Source organism: Chiloscyllium punctatum, chromosome 10 (assembly GCF_047496795.1).
Source record: "Chiloscyllium punctatum isolate Juve2018m chromosome 10, sChiPun1.3, whole genome shotgun sequence".
Taxonomy (NCBI): Eukaryota; Metazoa; Chordata; class Chondrichthyes; order Orectolobiformes; family Hemiscylliidae; genus Chiloscyllium; species Chiloscyllium punctatum.
In genome coordinates, this window is record NC_092748.1 from 83,363,236 (window position 1) to 83,390,434 (window position 27,199).

Sequence of the window (27,199 nt, forward strand, 5' to 3'; positions counted from 1 at the left end):
TGGCACTGGTAGTAAAACAAAATTGTATTGCACTAGGAAAATAATGCAAGTACAGGTACATAATCCTCTATCTGAAACCCTTGGGACCAGCTGGTTTTCGGAACTTGAATTTTTTTGGATTTCTGAATAAGTAACAGTTTAACGGTGAAATTTAAGAAAAGTTTTACTGAACACCAGGTGCACCTGAGAGTACTTTGGGCCCTGAAACAGAATTGAAGTCTGCCAGTGCTGGGTCAAGCCCCCACGTCACATTTGAGTGATGGTGGTTGAGTGGGTGTGGAGTTGGGTTAACTGCACGCCAAACAACTTTGTTAATGAGAAAAAAACTTCACGCAAAAGACTTCGGATTTCAAAGCTTTTCAGATAAAGGATTGTCTGCTTGTATTAGGATATGAAAAATTTGAACACTAATAACACTAAAAGCCTCCCTTGACATTTCCGAAAATAATTCTAATGATCTGTCTCCAAGTCAAACTCCCTGGTATTAGGTAGGATTGTAGCTGCTACCCCGTGTGCCCCCACACCCCCCCCCCCCCCCCCAAAATCTCAAGACTTTTTGCCCCAATGACCTCTACCTCTTTACCCTAATGAAGAATGGAATGTAGGGACATCATTTGCAGACGCTTCCTGCAGCCCTGTCATGGATAGGTGATATCCCTGGTTGTGTGAGAGCGTGTGTAGCAGCCATATTGCATTGATTACAATCACATGCTATTTTGATTTGGTTCTATTATCTCAACTGTGGCTCACTGGTAAATGTAGGTCATTCAGCTCCCATCCAAATCTCTCCCCATGCAACACAATCATGACCGATTGTTACCTCAAATCTGCCTTCCTGCCCTACCTACTTTCAACCCTGACTTAAAAAGGATCTCTTCTGAATTATAGAATCCCTACAGTGTGGAAACAGGCTATCTGGCCAAGCAAGTCCACACCGACCCTCTGAAGAGTATCCCACCCAGATCTATTCCCCTACCCTATTTCTGTGCATTTCCCCTGAATAATGCACCTAGTCTGTACATCCCTGAAAACTATGGGGCAATTTAGCATAGCCAGTTCACCTTACCTGCACATCTTTTGTGCTATGGGATGAAACCGGAGCACTCTGAGGAAACCCATGCAGACAGTGGGAGAATGTGCAATCTCCACACAGACAGTTGCCCGAGGATAGAATTGAGCCCAGGTCCCTGGCGCTGTGATGTAGCAGTGCTAACCACTGAGCCACCATGCCGTCCCTACCTCTAACTTAAAAAAAGTGAAGGATTCTACTTTCTCCACTGTTTCAAGAAAATAGTCCCAAATAGTCATGACCCTGTGAGAGAATAAATTTCACTTGGTCTCTGATTTAAATAGCGACCTGATTTTTAATCAATCACTTTCTAGATTCTGCCAGAAGAGAAACCTCTTCATGACATTTGTCCTGTTAAAACCACTCAAGATTTTTAGCTTTCAGTCAAGCTGCTTCTTACTCGTTTAAACTCCAGCCTGTCCCATCTTCAAAAGGCAGTCCACCCATTCCAGCTAAACCAGTAAACATTCTCTGAACTGCCTCCAGTGATACTTAAATTTGTCCTTAAGAGGTGCGAGTACTGTACACTGTGTTCCAGATATGGCCTCACCACATCCTGTATAACTGAAACATAAACTTCTACTTTTGTCTTCATCTTCGCTCACGACAAATGATTGCACTCTATTAACTTGCCTAATTTACTGTACCTGCAAACTAACCATTTGAAATTTGCACAGTTAGGCACTCAGATTCCTATGGATCTTAGAACTCTGATCCCTCACCATTTGGACAACATACATCTGTTTTGCTGTTTCTACCAAAATGGACAATTTAATTTCTTGTGTTTTGCTCCATTTGTTTAATTGTTGCCCACGCACTGAAACAATTGATATTTTTTTGTAACTTTGTGCCCTCTTCACATCTTACTTCCCTACCTATCTTTGTCATAAGCAAATTTGGCAACCATACCTTCTGTCCCTTCTTTTAAGTCTTTTATGTAAATTTTAAAGAGCTGAGGTCTAAGCATTGATCCCTGTGGTACACCACATGTTGCTTTTGCCAGCCCCAAAACAAAAACCATTTTCACCATTACTCTGCTTCCTGTAAGCCTCCACTCTTTTATCCATGTCAATGTACTGCACATTATGCTATGAACATTTTATTTTCTGCAGTAACCTACGATGTTGCTCCTTATCAAATTCCTTCTGGAAATTTAAGTATAATACATTGACCAGTTATCCTTCATCCAGAGTTTGGTCCATATGTTTTCCCTTTAATACAGTCATGTTGACTCTGCCTGTTATGATTAAAAATTGAAATCTTAGCTGTGATGATATTATCAGATTATCTCTTGTGATCCATGAGACAAACATTCTCTTTATGAAGCACTGGATTTACTTGTGCAGTAACTGTCCATTATTGGTGTAATAGGGAGCAATGTTAGGATAAGAGGATTATTTAATTTATCTACTGTCTTCCTAATTTTTTTAACAACGTATTGCTTTCAACAGTTAAATTTGGATGAAAGTCTCAAACTGCTTAGTTCCAGAAGCAAGGATAATATGTTTCTGTTACTACAGCTGAGTAAAAAGCTATGTAGTTATACTTTTAAGTAGTAAGTGAATTTCTATGTAAACATTGATACTTGAATTCTTAACATAAAGAACTGCAGGTACTCTGCTTCGCAACTCATTTTTCATTTAGTTTTCCAGTCATTTGGAAAAGAATAGAGATCCATATATGCTGTTAAGCTTTCAAATGATGCTATTGATTTGAGTTTTATACTTTCCTTGTTATAATTCTTATTATAAACAAAGATCCCATCATCCATTGCATTCTTTCTCTTACTCAGTTGTTTCTCTTTCAGTTCTTTAGTAATATTGCAGACAGATAAAATGTGCACTTCAATTATTGTACTAACAAAATTGTATTGATAAGTTTTGACCAATTCTTCATATTGCACACATTTTAACTGTTGAAGCCTACAAATTATATGCAGACACATTTAAGTCTTGAACAGGAATTAATGATATGTCTGCTCTTCATTCAAGCTTATGTGTGGCCAACACCTTCAAGTACAAAACAAATGATGTTAATTGGGCACAACAAATGGTGGTGCTGTAAAGTACAATATTTACGAATTTAAAACTTTAATATAATCCCCTGCTTTTATTTTGAGAAAGAGAACTGACAAGTAAAGAGTTTTCAATATTTGTGTATACTTTAAATAATGAATCTTCTAAGGAACAGTCCATACTAAATCAGATAAGGCTCTTTTTTTTTAGTAAGAACAAGGATATTATGCAATACAAAAATAATATAGTTATATGTGCCTTGAACTCAAAATCCATAAAATCTTTCTTGACTTTATCATTTAATGTTAGTTTTTTTACATAGTAGCCATGTTTAACAGCACTAAATTTGTGAAGGTGTAAAGCATTTATACTCTAGAAGTGTGTTGAAATACATCATTTTAATATTATTTTGAACTTGTTAAGAAGGGGTGACAAGTGCAAATAGCAGAAAGTAAAATATTATAATTGTCAAATAATTTTAAAAGTTTAAGCTTTGCTTGTCTTCCAGTATGGGCCAAGTGGCCTCTTTCTACTCCATAACGACACTGAGCGAAATATCTGATGGAAATTCGTCAGAGCATCAAGTATAGGAGTTGGGAGTTCATGTTGCAGCTGTACAGGACATTGTTTAGGCCACTTTTGGAATATTGTGTGCAATTCTGGTCTCCTTCCGAGATGAAGGAGGTTGTGAAACTTGAAAGGTTCAGAAAAGACTTATAAGGATGTTGTCAGAGTTGGAGGGTTTGAACTATAGGAAGAGGCTGAACAAGCTGGAGCTGTTTTTCCTGGAGCGGTCAGAGGCTGAGGGATGACTTTAGAGGTTTGTAAAATCCTGAGGGGCATGGACTGGATAAAAAAGATGTGGTCTTTTCCCCTGGGGTAGGGGAGTCCAGAACTCGAGGGCATAGGTTGAGGATGATAGGAGAAAGATTGAAAAGGGACCGAAGGGGCAAGTTTCATGCAAAGTTTTCATGGTGCGTGTATGGATGAGCTGCCAAAGGAAGTGGCAGAGGCTAGTACAATTACAACATATAAAAGGCTTCTGGATAGGTCTATGGGCCAAGTGCTGACAAATGGGACTAGATTAATTTAAGATATCTGGTTGGTATGGATGAGTTGGACCAAAAGGTCTATATTCGTGCTGTACATCTCTCTGACTCTATAAAAGAGTCAGTTAAGTGCCTATCAGCACCAGAAATTCTATTCCCCTACCAAGAACTGTCAATCAGATAGCAGCTCTACAAGTAATACCACATGACAGGGCAAGTTTTCTCCTTGAGTCCACATTCAGTTTCATCACAGGATACTTCCTGCTGGGGCAGAAGATTGACGTGTGTGCCCTCTCATGATTATGTGGGGCCAGAATTCTTACAGCAAAAGCATATCTGAGATGTAATTTTGTAGAAAGAATGACCCAAAGTTGTCTACGTTTTTAAAAAACATTACTGTGAAAGTATGTGATGGCATACTTTTGATCATTGGTTAGTTTTGACTGTCTTATCACTGATCATCGTGAATCACCGGTAAGAACTATGAACGTGGAGAACCTTGAAATTTGGTGCTTGGAGAAGGAAATTGGATTTTCAAATACAGTGGAAGGTGAAATTATCCAGTTTGTGATAATATTGGGGTCAAGATTTGTAGATGCTGGCAGTGCTGGCCGTATTATTAAACCAAAGGGACTTCTTTACGTAACATATTTTGTAAAGCACATGAATTTGATCCTCACTTTGCTTTAAATTAACAAATCCTGGAAGGACTATTCCAGAGAAATTAGAACTGGCCTGCATATATTTTGGCTTGTAGAACTGATGAATTTTTTTTTTGCAGTTGATCCCTGTCCAGTAACTGTTGTGAATTCAGGTGAGACCAGTTATGGTTTCATGTCAACTGAGATTTAGTCTGTGAACACTTCCTATGTGATCTTGTACGAAAACGGCATTTTCTTTTTGCAAGGCTCTTAAAAACAACTTACGTGTATTACGCTTGTAGAGGAGAAGGATGTACTGAGCATTTCTTAAGATTTCAAGACCTCAGTAAGTAAGAGTCTTGGGAGAATCTGGTGTAAGGAAAAATCATTTTAAAAACTATTCAAGTTACAAACTTGGTTATGCTATATTCATTTTGTGCAATTACTAATGTTTGAAGATAAATTTCTCCATTTGTTTTTACTGCTTTCCCAGAATCACCTTCTAAAATGTCTGCATGTTCAGACCATTCCGATCATGCTGACTCGCCTGGAAGATGCTGTGTTGATGAATATTCTGTTCCCTCTCAAACCGAAGAAGACCTTAACGCCAGAGTTGAAAGGTATTTCCAACTAACTTTTGTCTGAATTGCAAGTCACTTGAAAATGTCCTAAAATATTTATTTTGATAATGTTTTGTTAATGGAGTCTTAATGCGAAATAAGCATTTGGAATATTCTTACTTCCTGGACTTGTAACATTGTTGTTAGTACTTGTGTTAGTTTGATTTTATTTTTCATAATTTTACAATTAGATGAACCTCAGAAGTTTAATTCTTTATTTTGAGTCAACTCTTTCTGGGCCCATCAAGCTCTTTCTGACCCCAGTCAGTTATGAAGATATATAGCACAGAAACAGACTCTTTGGTCCAACTCGTCCATACTGACCAGATATCCCAACCTAATCTAGTCCCTCCTGCCAGCACTTGGATGATATCCCTCCAAACCCTTCCTATTCATATACCCATCCAGATGTCTTTTACGTGTTGCAATTGTACGTGCCTTCACCACTTCCTCTGGCAGCCCATTCCATACCTTCATCACCCTTTGCGTGGAAAAGTTACCCCTTAGGTCTCATTTATATCTTGCCCCTCTCACCCTCAACCTATGCCCTCGAGTTCTGTACTCCTCCACCCCAGGAAAAAGTCCTTGTCTATTTATTCTGTCCATGCCCCTCATGACCTTATAAACTTCTATAAGGTCACCCCTCAGCCTCTAATACTCCAAGTAAAATAGCTCTAGCCTATTCAACCACTCCCTCTAGCTCAAATCCTCCAACCCTGGCAACATCCTTGTAAATCTTTTCTGAACCCTTTCCAGTTTCTCAACATCCTTCCCATAGGAGGGAGACCAGAATTGCACACACTACTCCAAAAGTGGTCTGATCAATATCCTGTGTAGTGCAACATGACTTCCCAACTCCTATACTCAATACTCTGAGCAATAAAGGTAAGCATACCAAACGCCGCATTCTATCCTATCTGTGTGAGACACCACTTTGAAGGAACTATGAACCTGCACTCCAAGGTCGTTGTTCAGCAGCACTCCTCGTGACCTTACTATTCCTTATTTTGTGTTCAGTAAAATGATATGAGCGCAATTTATTTTAATTACTCTGTTGTCTTTCAATCCAATAGGCTGTTTCCTCCTTGCCCCATTATTAGATGCTTTAGGTCATAATGTCATAACAGGGAAACAGGCCCTTCAGCCCACCCTTCTTCAGAAATTATGCCCGAAACGTCGATTCTCCTGCTCCTCGGATGCTGCCTGGCCTGCTGTGTTTTCCAGCACCACATTTTTCAACTCTGGTCTCCAGCATCTGCAATCATCACTTTCTCCTTCAGTCCACCATGTCTATGCCAATGAACAAATGCCAACTATACTAATCCCATTTACCAGCACTTGGTCCATAGCCAGCTGTAACCTGTCATTATAAGTACTCACCCAGCTGCTTCTCAAATGTTGCAAGAGTGCCTGCCTCCACCACACACTCAGGCAGCATGTTCCATATTTCCACCACCCTCTTCTATTCCCTCTAAAGCACTTATTTCTCACCTTGAACTTAGACATGGAGAAGAGATTCTCATGATCAGCTGTATCTGTGCCTCTCGTAGTTTTGTGTATTTCAATTAGATTCACCCTCAGCCGCCTCTGCTCCAAGGAAAACAGGCCCAGCCTATCCAGTCTCTCCTCATAACAAAAACTTTCCATCTGGGCGGCATCCGAGTGAGTTTCCTCTGCAGCCTCTCCAGTGCAGTCACATCCTTCTAATAGTGTGGCGACTAGAACTACACACACTTTCATTTGCGGCCTAACCAATGCTTTATAAAGTTGCAACAAGACTTCCCTGTTTCTATATTCTACAGCCCAACTAATGAAGGTAAGCATTCTAAAAAAAAAACTTCTTCACCACCCTGTCTATCTGCACTGCCACCTTCAGGGATCTATGGACTTGAACACTACAGTACCTTTGCTCGTCGGTACTCCCTAGGGACCTACTATTCATTGTGTAAATCTTTCCCTTATTAAGCTTCACCTAATGCATCATCTCTCACTTATCAGGATTAAATTCCACCTGTCATTGTTCTACCCAGTTTATAGCTGATGAATATCAGACTGTAGCCTGTGACTATATCCTTACCATCAACAATGCCATTTTTTGTTATCTGCAAACTTAATAAATATACCTTCTACATTCACATCCAAGTCGTTATTGTAGATAAGAAATAGCAATGGTCCCAGCAGCAGTCCCTGTGGTAGAACGATGGTTACTTGCTTCCAAATCTTGTAACTGAAGAAGCTGTCCCTAGGTATCTTTGGACCTAAATGGTGCTGTAAGGGGCGACTATAAACTTTTCACTGTACACATTTGAGTACATGTGACTATAATGCTAATTCAATTCAATTCAAACACAAAACTAGCCTTCTAGCATTATCCTTTGTCTCCTATTTGTTAACCAGTTTTGGATCTGGTTTGTCAACTTGCCTCAGAGCCCATGGTCTCTTAGCTTTTGGACCAGCTTCCATGCGAGACCTTGTCAAAGGCTTTGCATGTAAGCCACATCAACTGCGCTGCTGCCATCAATATATTTTTTTCACCTTTTCAATTAAAAAAAGCACATTAAATGATACCAAATTAAGATGGATGTAAAATGGCTAAATATGGAATCTGCTGAAATTCTTTAAGCAGTTTTCATGTGGTCAGTGTCAGCGACATATGCCAGTTCTGGTTTTTAATCTGCTTTCCGTCTTATTATTTACATCTAGGCTCACTAAGAAACTAGAAGAGCGGAGAGAACAGAAAAAAGAGGATGAGTTAACGGTAAACATTGCAATTTATGGTTTTTTTCTTCCTTAAGCATACAGCTTAATGGCACATTCGAATATTTTTGTATTTAAATAGCATTAATGGATTAGTATTCCAGATGCTGTGGCTTTGATCTTGGAGAAAATGAATTCAAATGTATATATCTCCACTCCATCATGACCATCGAGGCAAGAGACCAACGGTGGTTCAATGAAGAGTATAAGAGGGCATGGCAGGAGCAATATCAGGCATACCTAAAATGAGTTGTCAACCTGGTGAAGCTGCAGTGGAAGATTACTTGCATGGCAAACAGGCAAGCAGCATGCAGTAAAGTGAAGCAACCACACAAATTAAGAGGAGACAATGGCCTAATGGTATTATCGCTGGACTGTTAATCCAGAAGCTCAGCTCATGTTCTGGTTACCTGGGTTTGAATCCTGACACGGCAGATGGTTGGATTTGAGTTCAATAAAATATGTTTTGGAATTGAGAATCTATAGATGAACATGAAAAATTGTCAATTGTTGGAAAAACCCATCTGGCTCATTAAGGTTATTCAGGAAAGGAAATCTGGTTCAATGGAGTGTGCAGAAGGGCATGCCAGAAGGAGCATCAGACATTCCTAAAAATGAAGTTTCAACCTAGTGAAGCTACCAATCAGGACAACTTGCATGCCAAAGAGCATAAGCAGCAAATGCTAGTTCTAATCTAAGTTCTACAGTCCTGGTACACCCAGACTTGAATGGTCGTGGACAGTTGAACAATTCACTGGAAGAGGAGGCTCCCCAAATATACTGTCCCAACATATAAATGCAAAAGATAAGGCTGAAGCATTCGCAGCAGTCTTCATCCACAAATACCAAGTGAATGATCAATCTCTACCTCCTCCAATAGTCTCAAGCATTACAGATACCAATCGTCAGCTAATTTGAATCACTCCACATAATATCAAGAAACAGTTGGAAGCATGGATACCTGAAAGGCTTTGGAACCTCTCAACATTCCAGCAATAGCACTGAAGACTTCTGCTTCTGAACTTGCTGCACCTCTGGCCAAGCTCTTCCAGTATAGTTGCAATCCTGGCAGCTACCTGACCAATTTGGAAAAGGTGAACATGCAGTTAGTACACCGTGCAATGTTAGCATAAACTTCATGAGGGGTAGAATACAAGAGCTGAAATCTACTGCTGAGGCTGTATAAGGCTCTGGCCAGACCACATTTGGAATATTGAGAGCTGTTTTGGGCCACATTTATAAGGAAGGATGTGCTAGCATTGAATGGGTGCTGAGGAGGTTTAGAAGAATGACCCTGGGGCTTATCATATGAGGAGCTGTTGATGTACACGATGGAGTTAAGAAGGATGGGGGCAGGGTGATCTGATTTGAAACTTAGAGAATACTGAGAGGCCTGGATAGAGTGGACGTGGAGAAGATGTTTCACTAGGAGGGGAGACAAGGACCCAAGGGCACAGTCCCAGAGTAAAGGGATGCCTGTACAGAGCTGAGAGGAGGAGGAATTCCTTCAGTCAGAAAACAGTTAATCTGTGGAACTTGTTGTCGCAGAAGGCTGTGAAGCCTAGTTATTCAATGTATTTAGGTCAGGAATAGATAGGTTCTTGATTGGTAAGGGAGTGAAGAGTTAAGGGGAGAAGACAGAATAGGATAGAAAAATGTATCAGCCATGATGTAATCACAGGGCAGACTCAATGGGTGGAATGGCTGAATTGTGCTCCTAAATCTTATGGTCTAATTGCACAGATATGTTCTGTATACAGAAAGCAGAACAAATCCAACCTGGCCAGTTAGAGCCCCGTCAGACTATTGATCGTCAATCAAGTGATGGAAGGTGACATCAACAGTGTTATCAAGCAGCACCTAGTCAGCAATGACTGGCATCTAATTTGGGTCTGCCAGGGCCATGCTCCTGACCTCATTATAGCCTCTGTTCAAACATGGACAAAACAACTGAATTCCAGTAATGTGGTGAGAGTGACAGTCCTTGACATCAAATCCACATTCCACCAAGTGTGGTATCAAGGAGTCCTAGCAAACCGATGGGCATTCGGGGACATACTCTCCACTGGTTGGAAATATACCTGACATATAGGAAGACCATGGTTGTGGAGGTCAGCCGTTTCAGCTCCAGGATATCTCTACAGGAGTTACTACTATCTCTGCTCAAGATAGTGTCAGAGGATCAACCACCTTCAGCTTCAGCTGCTTCATCGATGACCTTCCTATCCTTAGCTGCTTCATCGATGACCTTCCTATCCCCCCCCGCCCCGCCCCATGATGAGGACGGAGTGGGAATAATCCCTGATGATTGCACCATGTTCACCACAATTCACAAGTCTTCAGGTACTGAAGCAGTCTGTTCAAATGCCACAAGATCTGGACAATGTCCAGCTTGGGCTGACAAATGGCAAGTAACATTTGTACCCCATAAATGCCAGGCAAAGACCATTTCCAATAATAGACATTCTAACCACCGCTTCTTGACATTCAATAGTGTGAACATCACTGAATCTCCCACTGTTAACATCTTTGGGGTTACCATTGACCAAAAACTCAACTGGGCTCACAACATAAGTACTGGCTACAGGAGCACAATCAGAGGCTCTGAATACTGCAGCGACTAACTGATTCCTGATTCCCCAACACCTGTTCTTCATCTACAAAACATTAAGTCTGGAGAGTGTGAATACTTCCCACTTGCCTGGGTTGGTGCAGCTCCGACAACACTCAATATGCTTGAGACTATCTCGGACAAAGCAGCCCACTTGATTTGCACTATATCCACTCCCTTCACCACTGATGTTCACTAGCAGTGTGTATGATAAGATGCAGTGCAAATATTCACCTAAGATCCTTAGACTGCACCTTCTAAACCCAAACACTTGCGTTTCAAAGGATAAAGACAACAGATATCTGGGAGCACCATCATCAGCAAGTTCCCCTCCAAGTCATTCACCATCCTGACTTGGAAATATATTGACATTCTTTTAGTGTCAGTAGGTCAAAATTCTGGAATGACACCCCTAACAGATAATGTGGACTGCAACGGTTCAAGAGGCAGCTCACCACCACTTTCTTGAGGTCATCTATGGGACGGCAATAACTGCCAGCCAGTCAGCATTGCCCATATCCCATGAATGAATACAAAGGAATCAGGTCTGAGCTCTCTAGCCATGCTGCATCTAGTCATGATGGTGATGGATAATTAAAAATCATGAACAAGATGGAGGGTCTGTAGGTATTCCCGTCCTCAATAATGGAGTAGCCCAGCGCATTGGCACAAAAGACAAAGCTGAATCGCTTACATCCACCTTCAGCAGAAGTATCAAATCGATGATCCATCTCTGCCTCCTGAGCATCACAGATGCCAGTCTTTAGTTAATTCGATTCATTCCAAATGATATCAAGACACTGCTGAAGACACTGAATGTTGCAAAGGACCTTGATACATCCCAGCAATGGTACAAAAGACATACTCCAGAAATTCCTTATCAACCTGTTCCAGTGCAGCTGCACACTGGCATCCATCCAAAAATATGGGCAATTGCCCAGATACATTCTGTCAACAAAAGAAACAGTGCTAATGCAACTGGTAAACATCAACAAAATGGTGGAAAGGATCGATGACGGTGCTAATATATAACAATTAGTCAGCAATGACCTGTGCATTGACAGTTTGTTTTCAAGCTCTTGACCTCTTTGCAGTTTTGTTCCAGAAATGGAGAAAATAGCCAAACTTGAGAGGACATAACAGTAACTATCCTTGACTGGCCCCAAGGTCCTGACCAAACTGAATGGAAATTGGGCAGATTGTCAAGTCAAATCACCTTCAAGTGTTTCATCAATGAACTCCCCTCCATAAGGTCAGGAATAAGAATGTTTGCTACTGATTGAGTATTGTTCAGCATTCATGACTTCTCAGGTATGTTCGTGTACAAATGCGGCAAGACCTGGACGAGATCCAAGCTTGGGCTGACGAGTGGAAAGTAACGTTCCAGCCGCACAAATACCAGAGGATGACCATTTCCCACAAGAGAGAATCTAACTATTTGGCTCACCGGATCCCTTTCATAAACAACCTGGGGATTGCAGTCACCCAGAAACTGAACTGGACCAGCCATGTAAACACCAGCCAGAAGAGAAAGTTGGAGACTAGGAAAGTCTGTCAATCAACTACAAGGCACATCAAGAGTGTGATGGAGTACTGTCCACTCTTCTGGATGAGAACAACTCAAAACAATATTCTTGAAGTTCAGCACCATCCAGGGCAAAGCAGACTTCATAATTGGCACCCCATTCACCACCAACTCTCAGTGGCTGCATTGTATATCATCCATGTGATGTGCCATGACAACTATCTATGGCTCCTTTTGACACTTCCTCAACATAAAGTTTCTGCCACCAAGACGGACAAGCAAATTAGTGGGAGCACCATCACCTACATCACGTGTTCCCCTCTAAGCCATACACATTCCTTTCTTGTTGCTATATCGCCATACCTTCACTGAGGTAGGGTCAAAATCCTTGAACTCCCTCCTTAACAGCACTATGGGCGTACCTACGTGCCAAGGACTGCAGCTGACTGCTACTTTCTCAAGATAAGCACTGGCCTAGATAGTAGAGGTACCCAACCCATGAACAGATACACTTACAAAAAGAAATGCTGTTTATTGTGGTTTGCAAATTTGAGTTCAGATTTAAAATATAATCGGGCTTAAAAAAAGGCAGAGCGAAATCGTAGTTATTTTTGAAAAGCATGGATAATGTGGTCTATACTGCAAGAGCAAAGTCATCCATCACCAGCTTTTAATTGTTTGTTTCTTATCAGTTCAGCCTCGCTTTCTCTGCAAGAGTTTGGAGTTCATTTCAGTTGGGAATTGCACAAAAATTTCTCTTGAAATGGTCCGACAGATACCTGAATAAATTTTCACACCTTCACAAAGGGTAGTTATTAACCTGACAACATCAGTGATGAATGTTTCCCTGATCCTGGCACCCAACTGCCTTAAAAATAAAAAAAAAACTACTCTTGGCTTTTAGGAAGTTTGCTTTTCATGGTTATCTACCTAAATGAAATAATTGCCACAGCCCTGAAAAGTTACATAACAAGTATATGTTGCCTTGTGTTTTGGATATTCTAATTCTTGTTACATTAAAATCTACAAGTAAAGAAATGCTGCATAATTCAGTTCTATCATCTGAAAGATGTGTGTTAGGGAGTATTGTGGCTTGAAATAAGTGTTTCACCCATAGAGTATAGAGAAGGATAGCTATTGTTTATTTGCTGTCAGAGTACATTATGTGGCAATCTTGAGTTCATTCTTAAAAAGTAGGAACATCTGTCATGAAGCAAAATATATAGAATTATAATTTTAACATCTCTGGAGCCAGCTGTACTAAAGCATAGAGTATTACATTTTATTATCCTACACTTGTGTGTGGTGGATTTGAAGATGTTCATATTTACTGAACTGCTGTGGCATTGCTTGAGCTATTTTTGATGTATTCATTTATAATACAGTGTATCAAGACTACTTCTGAAACTGTTTTTGTCAAGTATCTTAGGGAAGTGTTGATCAAACAACTTCAAATTAATGATTACGCCTACCTTGTCATAGAAATGTTTGGCAATGCTTTGGGTTATAGCATTTAGATACCTGTGTATTTCCTCTTTCTAAATTTAAGTCCAAAATTTAAAGAAAGCTGGTAGGCAGGACAAGGGCACAAAAGCAGCATTATATGTTCCCAAACCTGTAGAACAGAGGATAAGCAATAGTTTTGGATATTGTCGATAGTTGAGCCTTCTTATTTCGTACAGAGCAGGAAAGTACCCCGTTTAATGATAAATTTCAACAATTACACAGCAGTAGTTATGAAGGACACCACCATCTAAGTGCTCTTTTAAACTGAGTAGGCTTTATTTGACTTTGTCCAAGAGAAAATTAAAGTTAAAATATATTAACTTGTTAAATTAATGACTCTCTCATTTTATAACCATTTCAAAAATATGTTCTTTTCAGAATGAAATTAAGGTTGAAATTGAGCGTAGGAAGGTTGGAAAGGAAATGGTGGAATTCAAAAGAAAGCAAGAGGAAGACAGGACAAAAAGAATGCTTGAGGAACGAAGCCGAGATAAAGAAGAAGAGCGTTTAGCACGAGAAAGGATAAGACAACAGATTGCATTGGTTTGTGCTTTGACCATTAAGTATCTTGTTTAATTCCTTAACTAAGTTTTGAAATTCCACCCTGCATAAAAGCCAAATATCACTGTTTAGGAGAACACATTATAGTCCATTTATCTCACAGCTTCAGTGCAGCGAAAGTCGCCTTAACTATTTAAGGTAAGATGATCTAATCAGTAGTTATGTTTTTGGATAGCATTATCCCAGTGTTACAATCAGCATATCTAAAGATGCATTTAACTGAAGTGTAATCCAATTTTCTGCTGTTATGTCGACACTTTTATCCACAACAGCTGAAACTAGAATTCAGACCTGGAATAGTCTGTGTTCTAAAACTACTAGTTGTTCAGAGTGATGTGCCAATTAATTTAATCATGTAAATATTGTAAGGAAATGGATTTTTAAAAATATGACTGAGTGCATCCATAAAATCTGCCATCTCTGCTTATTTCTGCACCCTTTATCTAAAATCATACGCAAGTTTGTTTTGGAACTATACTGTCTTTTCCTTCAATTTATCAAAACTAGAATCAGCAGTTATAAAGTCATAAAGTCAAATCATTTATTTTTCAATTTAAGTTTACATGGACTTCGTTCCTACTTGGATGACAACGTTAGAATGTTTAGGATACTCTTTGTTAAAGATTAAATTGTTAAATATCTAAAGCTTTGATATGAAGAAGCTTGAGTGTTATATTATGTTTTATGCAAACATAAATGATTCGATGAAATGAACAACAATGTCCAGTAATAACTGGAAAGAATTTTCTTATTAGGACCGTGCAGAGAGAGCTGCACGCTATGCAAAGACAAAGGAGGAAGCTGAAGCAGCCAAAAAAGCAGCGGAGCTGCAGAGGCAGGCCACTGAAGAAGCAAGGAACAAAAAAGAAAGAAGGTATAGCATTCAACAAAACATATCAAAATGTGTATATTTAATCAAAACCAAAAGAACTGCAAATGCTGGAAATCAGACCGAAAATGCCGGAAAAGCTCAGCAAGTCTGGCAGCATCTGTGGAGAGAAATCAGAGTTAACGTTTCAAGTCCAATGACCCTTCCTCAGAACTGAGGACATTTTGACCAGATCTGAGGAATGGTCACTGGACCAGATACGTTGACTGATTAATCGCCACAGATGGCTGCCAGACTGACTGAGCTTTTCCAGTAATTTATGTTTTTGTATGTACATTTTAATATCTGGTATTCACTTTTTGGCTGAATTCAGTCTTTGCACGAGAGATTGAGAGAAAATATTTTGGTTACCCAACTTGTATTTCTAAAAGGCTTGAAGGTTAACTTCTGCAACAATGTCTTGGATTAACATGATTGATCTCCGCCAACTATAGCCATCTTCTGTTTTTCTGGATATGACTGAGCCACTGGAGAGTTCTTACTGATTTTTATTTTCCTTTCGACTTCAGTTTTCGAGCTGCTTGGTGCCAGACACTCTTAAATGCAGCCATAATTTCAAGGGCAGTCACCTCACCTCACTTTTGGAATGCAGCTCTTTTATCCATGTCAAGGTCATGATAAGGGCAGGAGCTGAGTGGTCCTGACAAAACCCAAACTGAAGAGGTCACTGAGTAGGTTATTACCATGTAACAGCACTGTCATCAACCCCTTCAATCACTTGGCCACTGGTGTGGAGTAGCGTTAACTTTACTGTAATTGGCCAGTTTGAATTTTTCTGCATTATCCAGTAGATACCAATGTTGCAGCTCTACTGGAGCGACTTGCCTAGGTGCACAGGTAGTTCTGGAGTTCACCTTTTTATTTTCTGCTAATGTCGGAACATTTTCAGGGGCCCTAAGGCTTTGCACAGCCAGAAACTCAACAGAGCTCCTTTGACTGCACCTTCCAAATCAGTAATCTCTACTACTGAGAAGAGCAAGGGCTGCAGATAAATTTCTGATTATTTGATGCCTGTAGCTTCCCCACCAACCCCCACACTATCGTGACAAAATAGTTCACCACTGCTACCTTGAGGGTTTTTTGTGAATGGGTGACACAATACTGGGCTAACCTGCACATGTCCAGTTCCTCTGAATTTTTTTTAACTCTGTTTCCCATTCATTTAACGTACTTCATGAATCAAATTCTTTTGCTGATTTCTACTGAGGATATTTACTTGGCACGCTTCCTCTAAGGTCTCTTAATTAGTAGTTAAGGGACGTAGGTTTTATTCCTTTGCTTCCCATTTCCCACTCCATTTCACAAATGTAGTTCTGCTCAGAGCAGATTTTCTGTTCTGGATTGGGACTTCAACAGTTCAGATGTACATTCTGATCTCATGCATTTTGGGATCAGTCACAATATAGATTTAAGCAGGATTTACTAATGAATGGCCAATTGTTGCAATTGCCACCAATTAGCAATGGTGGGTCTGCTGTCAAAACTATAGGGATAATTTGTAGCCTTTTATTCTTGAAGGTACTGTAATTTGCTGTTGCATCAAGCAGGGATAGGAGACACCTTCATGTTGGGGTCAACACTTCTGTATTTGAAATAAAAAGGAGCAGAGGTACTGGACCACCATTGTGGTGAGGAGTCCCGCCAGAGGATGTTGTGGTTACAGTTATAACCAGATAGGCATTTGGAGAGGTGGTGGGCGCAAAGGGAAGATCTCAAGGTTACCTGGATTCCTCCTTTCCATTCCCAGCCTATCACTAGGAGGAAGTGTTCAGGCAACAAAAATGCTTCTGCAGTTGCATATGGGTAACTGCAAGCCATGGATGGCTGTTGTCTCACCCAATCTAGCCTCATGAAAAATAGCTCTGTAGCAGCATTACACAACAGCTCATCTTGGTTCCTAAACTCATGACCTTCAAGAATACAGCAATGTAATGTGGCAAGAACAAAGTACTAAGTATTAGTACCAAGGAAGCTGTGGGCTTTGCTAGACCCAAGGGGCAGGATAAACTTGAGGGGAGGTTAAACTTAAGTGACAGAATTTATCCAGGAAAAATAATTAATTTATTTTTCAATTATTCAGCATAGATACATTGTAAAAACATCCCATATTCAGATAAACCAAAATGTAAATGAATTGGTGTCAAGTTATCGTCATCTTTCAGCGAACATGGAATCCCAAAGAGAAAAGATTTGAGCCCTGATTAGAAACCAGGCCTCAAATCTCGTTGTTTTTATCTGAGGCATTTGAGGAGTCAGCATTATTTAGTTTTTTAAAAAAACAGAATTTCTGAGAAGTCAAAAGCAATGCAGTACATAAAGATCTGTATCACTGTCAGTATCCGGAATTGAACTGCTGGTATTGTAAAGTCTACAGAGCATATTTTGCAACATTTTTAATATCATATGTTCAGGTATTGCTGTATTTGAATTTATAAATTAAACATTCAAAATGCAAAAAAAAATTCAAAGTGTTGCAATGAGTACTAAATTAATATCTTTGGATAAACTGTCAAAGATAATATTTTACATTGGTTGGATGCAGATGGTCAACACGAACTTGTATAAATAGTATTGGGCTGCAACGATATTTGGAGTTTGTGGTTCGCATTTTGATTTTTTATCTCCGAATAAAGGTTGCCTCCTGTTTTATCATTCTTCATCAGGCTTTCTGGAGTGTAAAATTGGGTTTCCATTGATCCCATTTGTAAAATCATGAGAACCTCATCAGGTATTGATCAGCCTTTAAGATATTTGTGTTTTCAATGTGGTGAGTTCAAACTTGGAGTTACATCATCCAATACTATGTTTACGACAAGCTGGTTAAAATGCTGTCTTTTGTTTTGTAGTAATATGTGCCGAATCCAGTTTAGACTTCCTGATGGATCTTCCTTTACAAACCAATTCTCAGCAGATGCCACTTTATTAGAAGCGAGGCAGTTTGCAGAATCGGTAAAAACAAAATGATAAAATTGGTGTTTCATTCTTGAATTGTATGGATCCTCATTTGAAACTGTACCCATGCTTTACATTTTTATTATCTTATCCCTCATTGCACTGACATTTTCTAAATCTTCCTACTGACTGATGATAATTAAACTTCCCTAACCTATTACTACTGTTTTTAATCCCCAAGCACTTTGGGACAAAGTAACAGCACCAGATACACTTAATGATCATAGACCACTAGAAATAGGAGCAGAAGTAGACCATTAGCATTCTTGAGGCTGCTCCACTATTCACTGAAATAGCTGATCTGATTGTGGGCTTAACTCAACTTTCCTTCCTGTCCCCATTACATTTAATTTGTTGACCATGATGTTTTCTACCTCAACCTTGAAAACTATCCTTTGGGAAAGAGATTACAAAGTCTAACAACTCTGAGAGGAAACTCATCTCTCTGACTTTTTAAACTGTGCCTACCCCCAGTTCCAGGTTCATTCCCATGTAGAAAATTTTCCCAGCTATCACCCGTTCAGCCCCCTCAGAATCTTATATGTTTCAATGAGATTAACTTTCTTTCATTCAACTGTGTATAGGGCTAACCTCTGAAGCCTTCCTCAAAGAACAAATCTTTGATCCCATGAATTAGTTGCGCAAACCTGAATTGCTTGCAATAAGATACATTCCTCCTGAGGTAAGGAGGCCAAAATTCAAGATATTGCCCTGTACAGCTCACCAACACTTTCCTGCTTTTATACACTGTTCCCTTTTTATAATCATTTTATTTGTCTACCTTATCACTTGTGATACTGGTATGCTGACGTTTTGAGATTTATATACCAGGACACTGATCCCCCATTTCATAAAACTACTGCAGACCCTCTCCAATAAATGTTGTTTTAAAAATTCTGCTTCTCACCAAAATGAAAACGCTGTCATTTTTTTCATGTTATACTCCCATTTTCTACTTTCCTGCACACACTCAACAAATGACTTTTTGTGTCCTTCTCATTGTTAGCTTTCATATCAACTTTATGTCATCCGCAAGTTTAGCTAGCATACGCACGGTCCTGAAATACAAATGGTTAATACAGATTTTAAATAGCTAGGATCACAGCACTGATCTTTATGGCACTCCATTAGTTACAGTTCACCAATCTGAAAGAAGGCTCTTTATCGTAGTTCTGCTTTCTGTTAGTTAATCAATGCACTCTTCATACTAATTTTTAATACCTACAACACAACTCCTATGTTGTTTGGTAATCATTTATATGGCATTTTTTTTGAATACCTTTTGGAAATTCAAATACACTACATCTTTTGGTTCCTCATCATCCACCCTGCTTGTTTCTTGCTCAAAAGAATTCTAATAAATTAGTGAAACATAAATTCCCTTTCACAATGCCATTCTGACTCTGTTGGATTCTATTGTGATTTTCTAAATGTCCTGTTCATATTTCTTTAATGATTTTAAGCATTTTCCTTAAGACAAATATTACACGAAATAGCCTGTAATTTCCTGCCTTCTTTAATCTAAATGTTGTATTTGTGGTTTTTGATTATGATAGGAGTTTTTAAAATCCAGTGAATTTGGGAAGATTGACTCCAATCTGTCCGTTATAATTGTGATATTTCTTCTTCCCTTTTTCCTTTTGATTTTCAGCTTTTTTAGGATTCTTTCAGTAGATGCCGCCTTGTCAACATTCCCACCTATTCCTTGCTTCTCATTATTAGTTCCCTGTTGTCATCCTGTACAGGGTCAGCAGTTACTTTAGTTTTCATTTTTACGTTTGTAGAAACTCTTGCTATGTTATCCTTATTTCTAGCTAGCTCTCTGTCATAATCAGTGTTCGCACTTCTTAAAGTAATTGCTGATTTCTAAAACTTGTAGAGTCCTCGGACCTACCATTTCCTCTTTGCAGAATTGTGAGCCATTTGTTTTTACGTGATAGAGTACTTAACTACTTCTATTAGCCACAGATTAGAATTTTGTTGAGAATTATGAAATAGCAGCTTGTATTACTGCCACTGTTTTAGGCTGCCTTACCTTCATTCTGTTTCATGTTAAGTTTTATTGCTAAGGGCAGCATGGTGGCACAGTGCTTAGCACTACTGCCTCACAGCACCAGAGACCCGTGTTCAATTCCCACCTCAAGCAACTGTCTGTGTGGAGTTTGCACATTCTCCTCGTGTCTGCGTGGATATCCTCCGGGTGCTCCGGTTTCCTCCCACAGTCCAAAGATGTGCAGGTTAGGTGAATTGGCCATGCTAAATTGCCCATAGTGTTAGGTGAAGGGGTAAATGTAGGGCAATGAGTCTGGGTGGGTTGCTCTTTGGAGGGTCGATGTGGACTTGTTGGACTGAAGGGCCTGTTTCCATACTAAATCATCTAATCTAATCTAATCTTATTTCCATATTTCTCACCCTTGAACTTGTGAAATTCGAACATGATCACCTTTGTTTAGAGGTGCCCTTAGTATGGCGTCATTAATACATTTTATGTTTTATTTTGTTGTGCAAATATTTTCACTAGAACCAAGAGTAAAATTCAAATGCTGATTGTTAGCAGGTTTCAAACTTTGGATCCAAAGAGCAAGTTTTCAAACAGCAAATCAAAATTAACTGAATTGTTGATTCAAAACATTAAAGTTGATTGAAGTTTTCAAGTTAATATTTAGCAATCCATTTGGAACCTTGGGTCAGTGAAAATATAGCTAATTAAACTCAAATGTTTCCACTAAAGCAAAAATTTAAAGGATTATTATAATGTTTTTATTCGAAACACTTCTGCCAAGATCCTAACACCACAAATTCTGTTCACCCATTGCCTATTAGACCATAAGAAATAGGAACAGAAATTAGGTTATTCAGTTCGAGTTTGCTCTGCCATTCGATCATCTACCTCTGTCTTAAATATACTCAATGACCTGACTTCCACAGCCTTCTGTGCCAGTGAGTTCCTTATATTCACTACTCTGGTTGAAGAAGTGTCTCCTTACCTCCATTCTAAAAGGTCTCCCCATCACTCTAAAGCTGTTTTCAGTTCTTCGTCTCGGCTACCAATAGAAACATCTTCCCAATAACCACTCTGTCCTGGCCATTCAGTATTCTGTAAGTTTCAATTAGACCCCCCTTCTCTCTTTCCTCCCCCCCCCCCCCCCCCCCCCCCCCCCATTCTTCTAAACTCCCATAGACTACAGATCCAGAGTCCTCAAATGTTCCCCATGTGTTTCATTCCTGGGTCCATTCTCATGAACCACCTCCTCTGAACTCACTCCAGAGGCAATGCATCCTCCTTGAGATGTGGGGCCCAAAACTGCGCACAGTACTCTGTGTGGGACTGGGGTGTACAAAGTTAAAAATCACACAACACCAGGTAATAGTCCAACAGGTTTATTTGGAAGCACTAGCTTTTGGACAGCTGCTCTCAGGTGGTTGTGGAGTATATAAGATCATAAGACACAGGATTTATAGCAAAAGTTTACAGTGTGATGTAACTGAAATTATATATTGAAAAAGACTTGGATTGTTTAAATCTCTCATCTTTTAGAATGAACATGTTGGGTTTTAGTTCTTTCATATGTAAATCACAGAAGTTTTTTTAACATTACATGCTCAAGTGAACTTTAACAATTGGTGTCATGTCAGCCAAGATAATTCATTGAAGGTGTAAAGTGCCTGAGTGAGATTGTCTGCGCCACAATGTTCAGACAGATTATAATCTAAAAAATGGATATACAGAATTTTACATGGATCGTGCAGTTTTTGAGCAAAATAAAATTGAATTCTGCAAGTACGGATTCACCCCACAAACGTGTGTGTGTGTGTGTGTGTGTGTGTGTGTGTGTGTGAGAGAGACAGACAGACAGACCGAGTGAGAGAACGAACCTTGGGCTCATGTCACACTACAGGTTACCCCACTGCATTACACAGACAGATGTAAACTTTTGCTCTAAATTCTGTGTCTTATGATCTTATTCTCTACAACCACCTGAAGGAGCCATACTTTGAAAGCTAGTGCTTTCAAATAAACCTGTTGGACTATAACCTGGTGTTGTGTGATTTTTAACTACTTAAATGTTTAGAGTACTTTCCTCCTCCACCCTCAGGCAGCATGTTTCATTTTTCTATTACCCCCTGGGTGAAAAGATTTCTTTCTTCAGATCCTCTCTGAACCACTTCCTCCTGATCTTAAACTTTTGTCTTCTAGTCTTACACACGTCTGTCACAGGAAAAAGATTCTCATGATGTCAACTGGCTCCCAGTTAAGCAAAACCTTTAGTCATTTTATGACCCAACTTTTCTCTATCTGTAACCTCTCTTCCAACCTCTCAACCCTCTGCAATATGTGCACTCTGTTGATTGTGCCACTTCACTATCATTGATTTTAAATTCACCATCTGTGTCTGGCTTTATGTTTACCTGTCTGCACCTTTAAACTCTGGCACTTCCTCTCCACCCCTCTGCCTCCTTTCAGGCAATTCCCAAAACCTAACACTTTAACCAAAGTTTTGACTGTCTATTTGGTTGTCATGTTTTACTTTGATAGTCATACAATGGTTACTGCAAAGAATGACCATCAACAAGAGTCACTCACCTACTCCCACTCCCTGCCTTTGCCTCATAGCCTGCAAATATTTTCTCTTCAGATTTTTAAATATAATTAGGAATTATTCAATTCCATTTTCAAAGCCATAATTGACTCTGCCTCCATCACACATTCTGGCAGTACATTCTTGATCCTAACTGCATTTTGCGTAAAAGTACTTTCCTCATTTGTGCTGCTCCTTTTTTCAATCACCATATGTTGGTGTCTGCCAATTATCATTAATTCCGTCAATGGAAGCAGCTTCTTTTTAGCTATTCTGTCACAATATTTAATTATTTTGAAGACCTCTAATACCTTTGGAGAAGGAAATCCACATGTGACTCCAGACCCACAGCCATGTGGTTGACTATTTACTGCCCTTTGGATAATTAGGGATTATCGATAAATGCTGGCCTAGCCAGAGGTGCCCACGTCCTCTGAGTGACTTTTTAAAAAAACTCTTGATCTGTATTTCTTCAAGGAAAACCACCATCTTCTCTCTTTACCAATATATTTGTAATATCTGAAGTCATTCACCTGCATCCTTTCTCCACTCACTATAATGCCTTTACATCTTTCCAACACTGGAGGTTGTACTCCAATTACAGCTGAATTATAGTTTTATTGTGTTTTATTCAAGTTTATTATGATCATCTTTTCTGGATCAGAAATTATAAATCCTGGGATTCTGTATGCTTTAATAATCACTCAGTCCTGCAATCTTTAATGATTTGTGCTTATGCACCCAGGTCCCTCTGCTCTAGTGTTCTCTTTAGAATTGTGTCCTTCATTTTATAATACCTTTCCTCATTTGTTTGGTACTAAAATGAATCACTTAATGCTGATCTGAATTGCCGCATGATGTCTTGTTATGTTAAGTGCATTATAGAGATATAAATTTGTAGTAAAATAAAACCAAGAACTACAGATGCTGGAGATCTGAAAGAAAAACAAATTGCTGGAGAAACTCCAATCTGGCAGCATCAATGGAGAGCGAGCAGAGTTAATGTTTCAAATCCACTAACCTTCAGAACACAGCTTTCTCACAACAGATGTTGCCAGACCCGCAATGTTTCTCCAGCAATTTTATTAAATTACTGTTTATTTTTAAGTGTTTGAAGACTATTTCAATAGATCTTGCTAGGAAAATATTTATTTTCATTTATTGACTGTTTTCAGCAATTTATCATCCAATGTATACACCTAACATTTGCACAACTGAATGATTTTATGAAAAATTCACTATCTGTTTTAAATTCCTTTCTCGCAGCAAGTTGGCGGTGTATATGGGCACTTTGAATTGGCAATAACATTTCCAAGGAAGCAATTTACGAAGGACGATTACAGCAAAACGCTGACTGAGCTGGAGTTGGTACCAAGTGCCTCAATCATCCTAGTCCCAGTATGTTTTTGAAAATGTTTTTCTCTCCAATTCTTACTCCCTCCATCCCTGTAAAGCACAATTTAGAATATTTATATTCATGGAGCATATTAAAACCAAAATAGAAAGGAATATTGAAACTAAGGGAAAAAACTCAGGACAGGTATTAGGAACTGTGTTAAAAACACACAAATTTCTTTGCAGTCATCGCCAGAACAAAGTAATTTGTTACTGGAAAGATACGCAACTTGTGTGTGTAAAATAGCCCATTGAGTTAAACTCCATGGATAACAAATAGATTAACAGTAAGTAAATAATGGGACTTGGCACATCAAGGGATAAGCATGTATTACAATTTTCTCCATCTGACTTCATGTAACATCACCAAAAGACCTGAAATTTGCTTGAAAAGTAATTTAATATTTCTGAATTTCAAAACAGCACAAACTAAATGGAGCTTCCTTGACCTTAGAATGAAAGCAAACATCATTGAAGTAAATTTTAAAGCTTCATTTTTTGAAAATTCCATACATCAGTACCCAATTCTACTACATTGCATTTTAAAACATAGTTAACTTTCAAGTATATTGAATGTTTCAACATGTCATTTGTGATTATTTTCAAGCTGTATTTTTGTGGAATTCTGAACTTGGTTGCCTTTGAGTTTACTGGTCTGAATTATACAGGTAAAACATAAGTTTGAATGCGTTACAAGACACAGTTTAGATCAAATAGATTAGCAAAGATCAGAATTTTAAAAACTTGTAGTACGGCATGAGTCTGTTTAATATTCAGGGAAACCTTGCCAACACAAACTATCTCTAATAAATGATAAAATAAAGCAAAGAACTGCGAGTGCTGGAGAGCTGAAGCAAACACAAAGTGCTGGAGATACTTAGGTCTGGCAGGATATGTGGAGAGAAAAACAGTTACCATTTCTTGTCCAGTGACCTTAATCAGAACTGGGAAATGGTATTTGCCCTGATGATGGGGTGCGCATGTTGGAGGCATGGGATGCAGCGTTGCAGTGAGTCAAATAGATGTACACACTCTGAAATTGATAAACTCTGAGTTCTGATGGCATCTTCCGTATAGAAAGATGAGTTGTTCCTCCAGCTTGTGTTGAGCCTAGCCAGAGCACTGGAACAGACCTGTTGCAGAAATGTCAACGTGGGAACACAGGTGTGTTAAAGTGGCAGGCAGGCAACGTGAAGTTCAGGGTCACTTTTATGTACTGAGAGAAGTCTTCTGCAAAGTTGTCACCAAGTCTACATTTCATCTCTCCAATGTAGGGAAGCTCACATTGTGAGCAGTAAATACTGTAGACCGATTGAATGAAGTTCAGGTAGATCATTGCTTTACCTGGGAAATATTTCTGAGACCTTGGATAATAAGAAGGGATGAGGTAAATAAGCAAATATTGCACCTTCTGTGATGGTTGGGAAGGTGCCGTGAGGTGACCTTGGATGTAAAGGAGGAGTGGATCATGGTGTCAGAGAGAGAAAAATCTGTGAGGAATGCTATTAAGGGAGGGAAGAGGAATATGCCTACTGGAGATTGCAGAAATGGCACCTTATGATTTTATGAACATGGAGGCTTTTGGAGTGAAAAGTGAGGGCAAAGCGGATCATTGTTGTGGGATGGAAGGATAGGAGTAAAAGCAGAAGTGTGGGAAATGGCTGAGGGCCCTGTCAACCATGGTGGCAGGGAATCCTCAGTTGAGGTAGAAGGTGGACATGTCACATTCTTCTTCCCCCCCCCCCTTCTCCTCCCCTGCCCCCCCCCCAAATAAAAGTGACATCATCAGAACAGATGAGGCTAAGAAACTGGGAGAATTGAATGAAGTCCTTATGGGAAGCAGGGGTAAAGATGTATAGTCAGGATAACTGTGAGAGTTGTTGGGTTTTTACTGGATACAGGTGCCCAGCCTATCCCCAAAAATAGAAACATGTCAAGGAGGGGAGGATTCCGAAATTGACCAGGTGAAGATGAAAACGGGATGGAGATTGGAAGCAAGATTGACTTTTCCAATTCTAGGCAAGAGACTGGAGCAGTACCAATTGTATCATCAATGTACCAGAGCATGAATTGTTGGCAGGGGCTTGAGTAGGATGGATGAATAAAGATATTGAGGTTCTAATCAAGAATAAAAAAGAAATTAGATAGGTATAGTGGACAGCGAAGACGGTTGCCTCAGATTACAACAGGATCTTGATCAGATTGGGCAATGGACTGAGAAGTGGCAGATGGAGTTTAATTGAGGTAAATGGGAGGTGCTGCATTTTTGGGAAAGCAAATCTTAGCAGGACTTGTACATTTAATGGGAAGGTCCTAGGGAATGTTGCTGAACAAAGGGACCTTGGAGTGCAGGTAAATAGGATAGTGAAGAAGGTGTTTGGTATGCTTTCCTTTATCGGTCAGAGTATTGAGTACAGGAGTTGGGAAGTCATGTTGTGGCTGTACAGGGACATTGCTAAGGCCACTGTTGGAATATTGTGTGCAATTGTGGTCTCATTTCTTTTGGAAAGATGTTGTGAAACTTGAAAGGGTTCAGAAAAGATTTTTCAAGGATTTTGCCAGGGTTGGAGGATTTGAGCTACAGGGAGAGGCTGAACAGGCTGGAGCTGTTTTCCCTGGAGTGAGGGAGGCTGAGGGGTGACCTTTGAGGTTTATAAAATCATGAGGGACACGGATAGGATAAATAGACTGCCTTTTCCCTGGGATTGGAGAGTCCAGAACTAGAGGGCTTAGGTTTAGGGTGAGAGGGGAAAGATATAAAAGAGACCCAAGAGACTCAACCTTTTCTCAGAGGATGGTGCGTGTGTGGAATGGGCTGCCAGAGGAAGTGGTGGAGGCTAGTACAACTGCAACATTTAAGAGGCATTTGGATGGGTATATGAATAGGAAGGGTTCGGAGGGATATGGGCCAGGTGCTGGCAGGTAGGACTAGATTGGTTTGGGATACCTGGTTGGTATGGACAAGTTGGACCGAAGGGTCTGTTTCCATGCTGTATATCTCTATGACTCTATGTAGATAACTGGGATCA

General features: G+C 39.6%; 1 protein-coding gene across 1 annotated transcript in view; it reads left to right on the forward strand.

Moving 5' to 3' along the window:
• The window catches only part of ubxn4 (UBX domain protein 4), a 62,576-nt gene that overhangs the window by 22,762 nt on the left and 12,615 nt on the right, over positions 1-27,199 (forward strand). The window contains exons 6-11 of the mRNA XM_072579691.1: positions 5,268-5,394; positions 8,098-8,152; positions 14,172-14,336; positions 15,110-15,228; positions 18,090-18,192; positions 24,042-24,173. Of these exons, the coding sequence (XP_072435792.1) occupies positions 5,268-5,394; positions 8,098-8,152; positions 14,172-14,336; positions 15,110-15,228; positions 18,090-18,192; positions 24,042-24,173 (701 nt within the window). The remainder of the gene's footprint in view (positions 1-5,267; positions 5,395-8,097; positions 8,153-14,171; positions 14,337-15,109; positions 15,229-18,089; positions 18,193-24,041; positions 24,174-27,199) is intronic.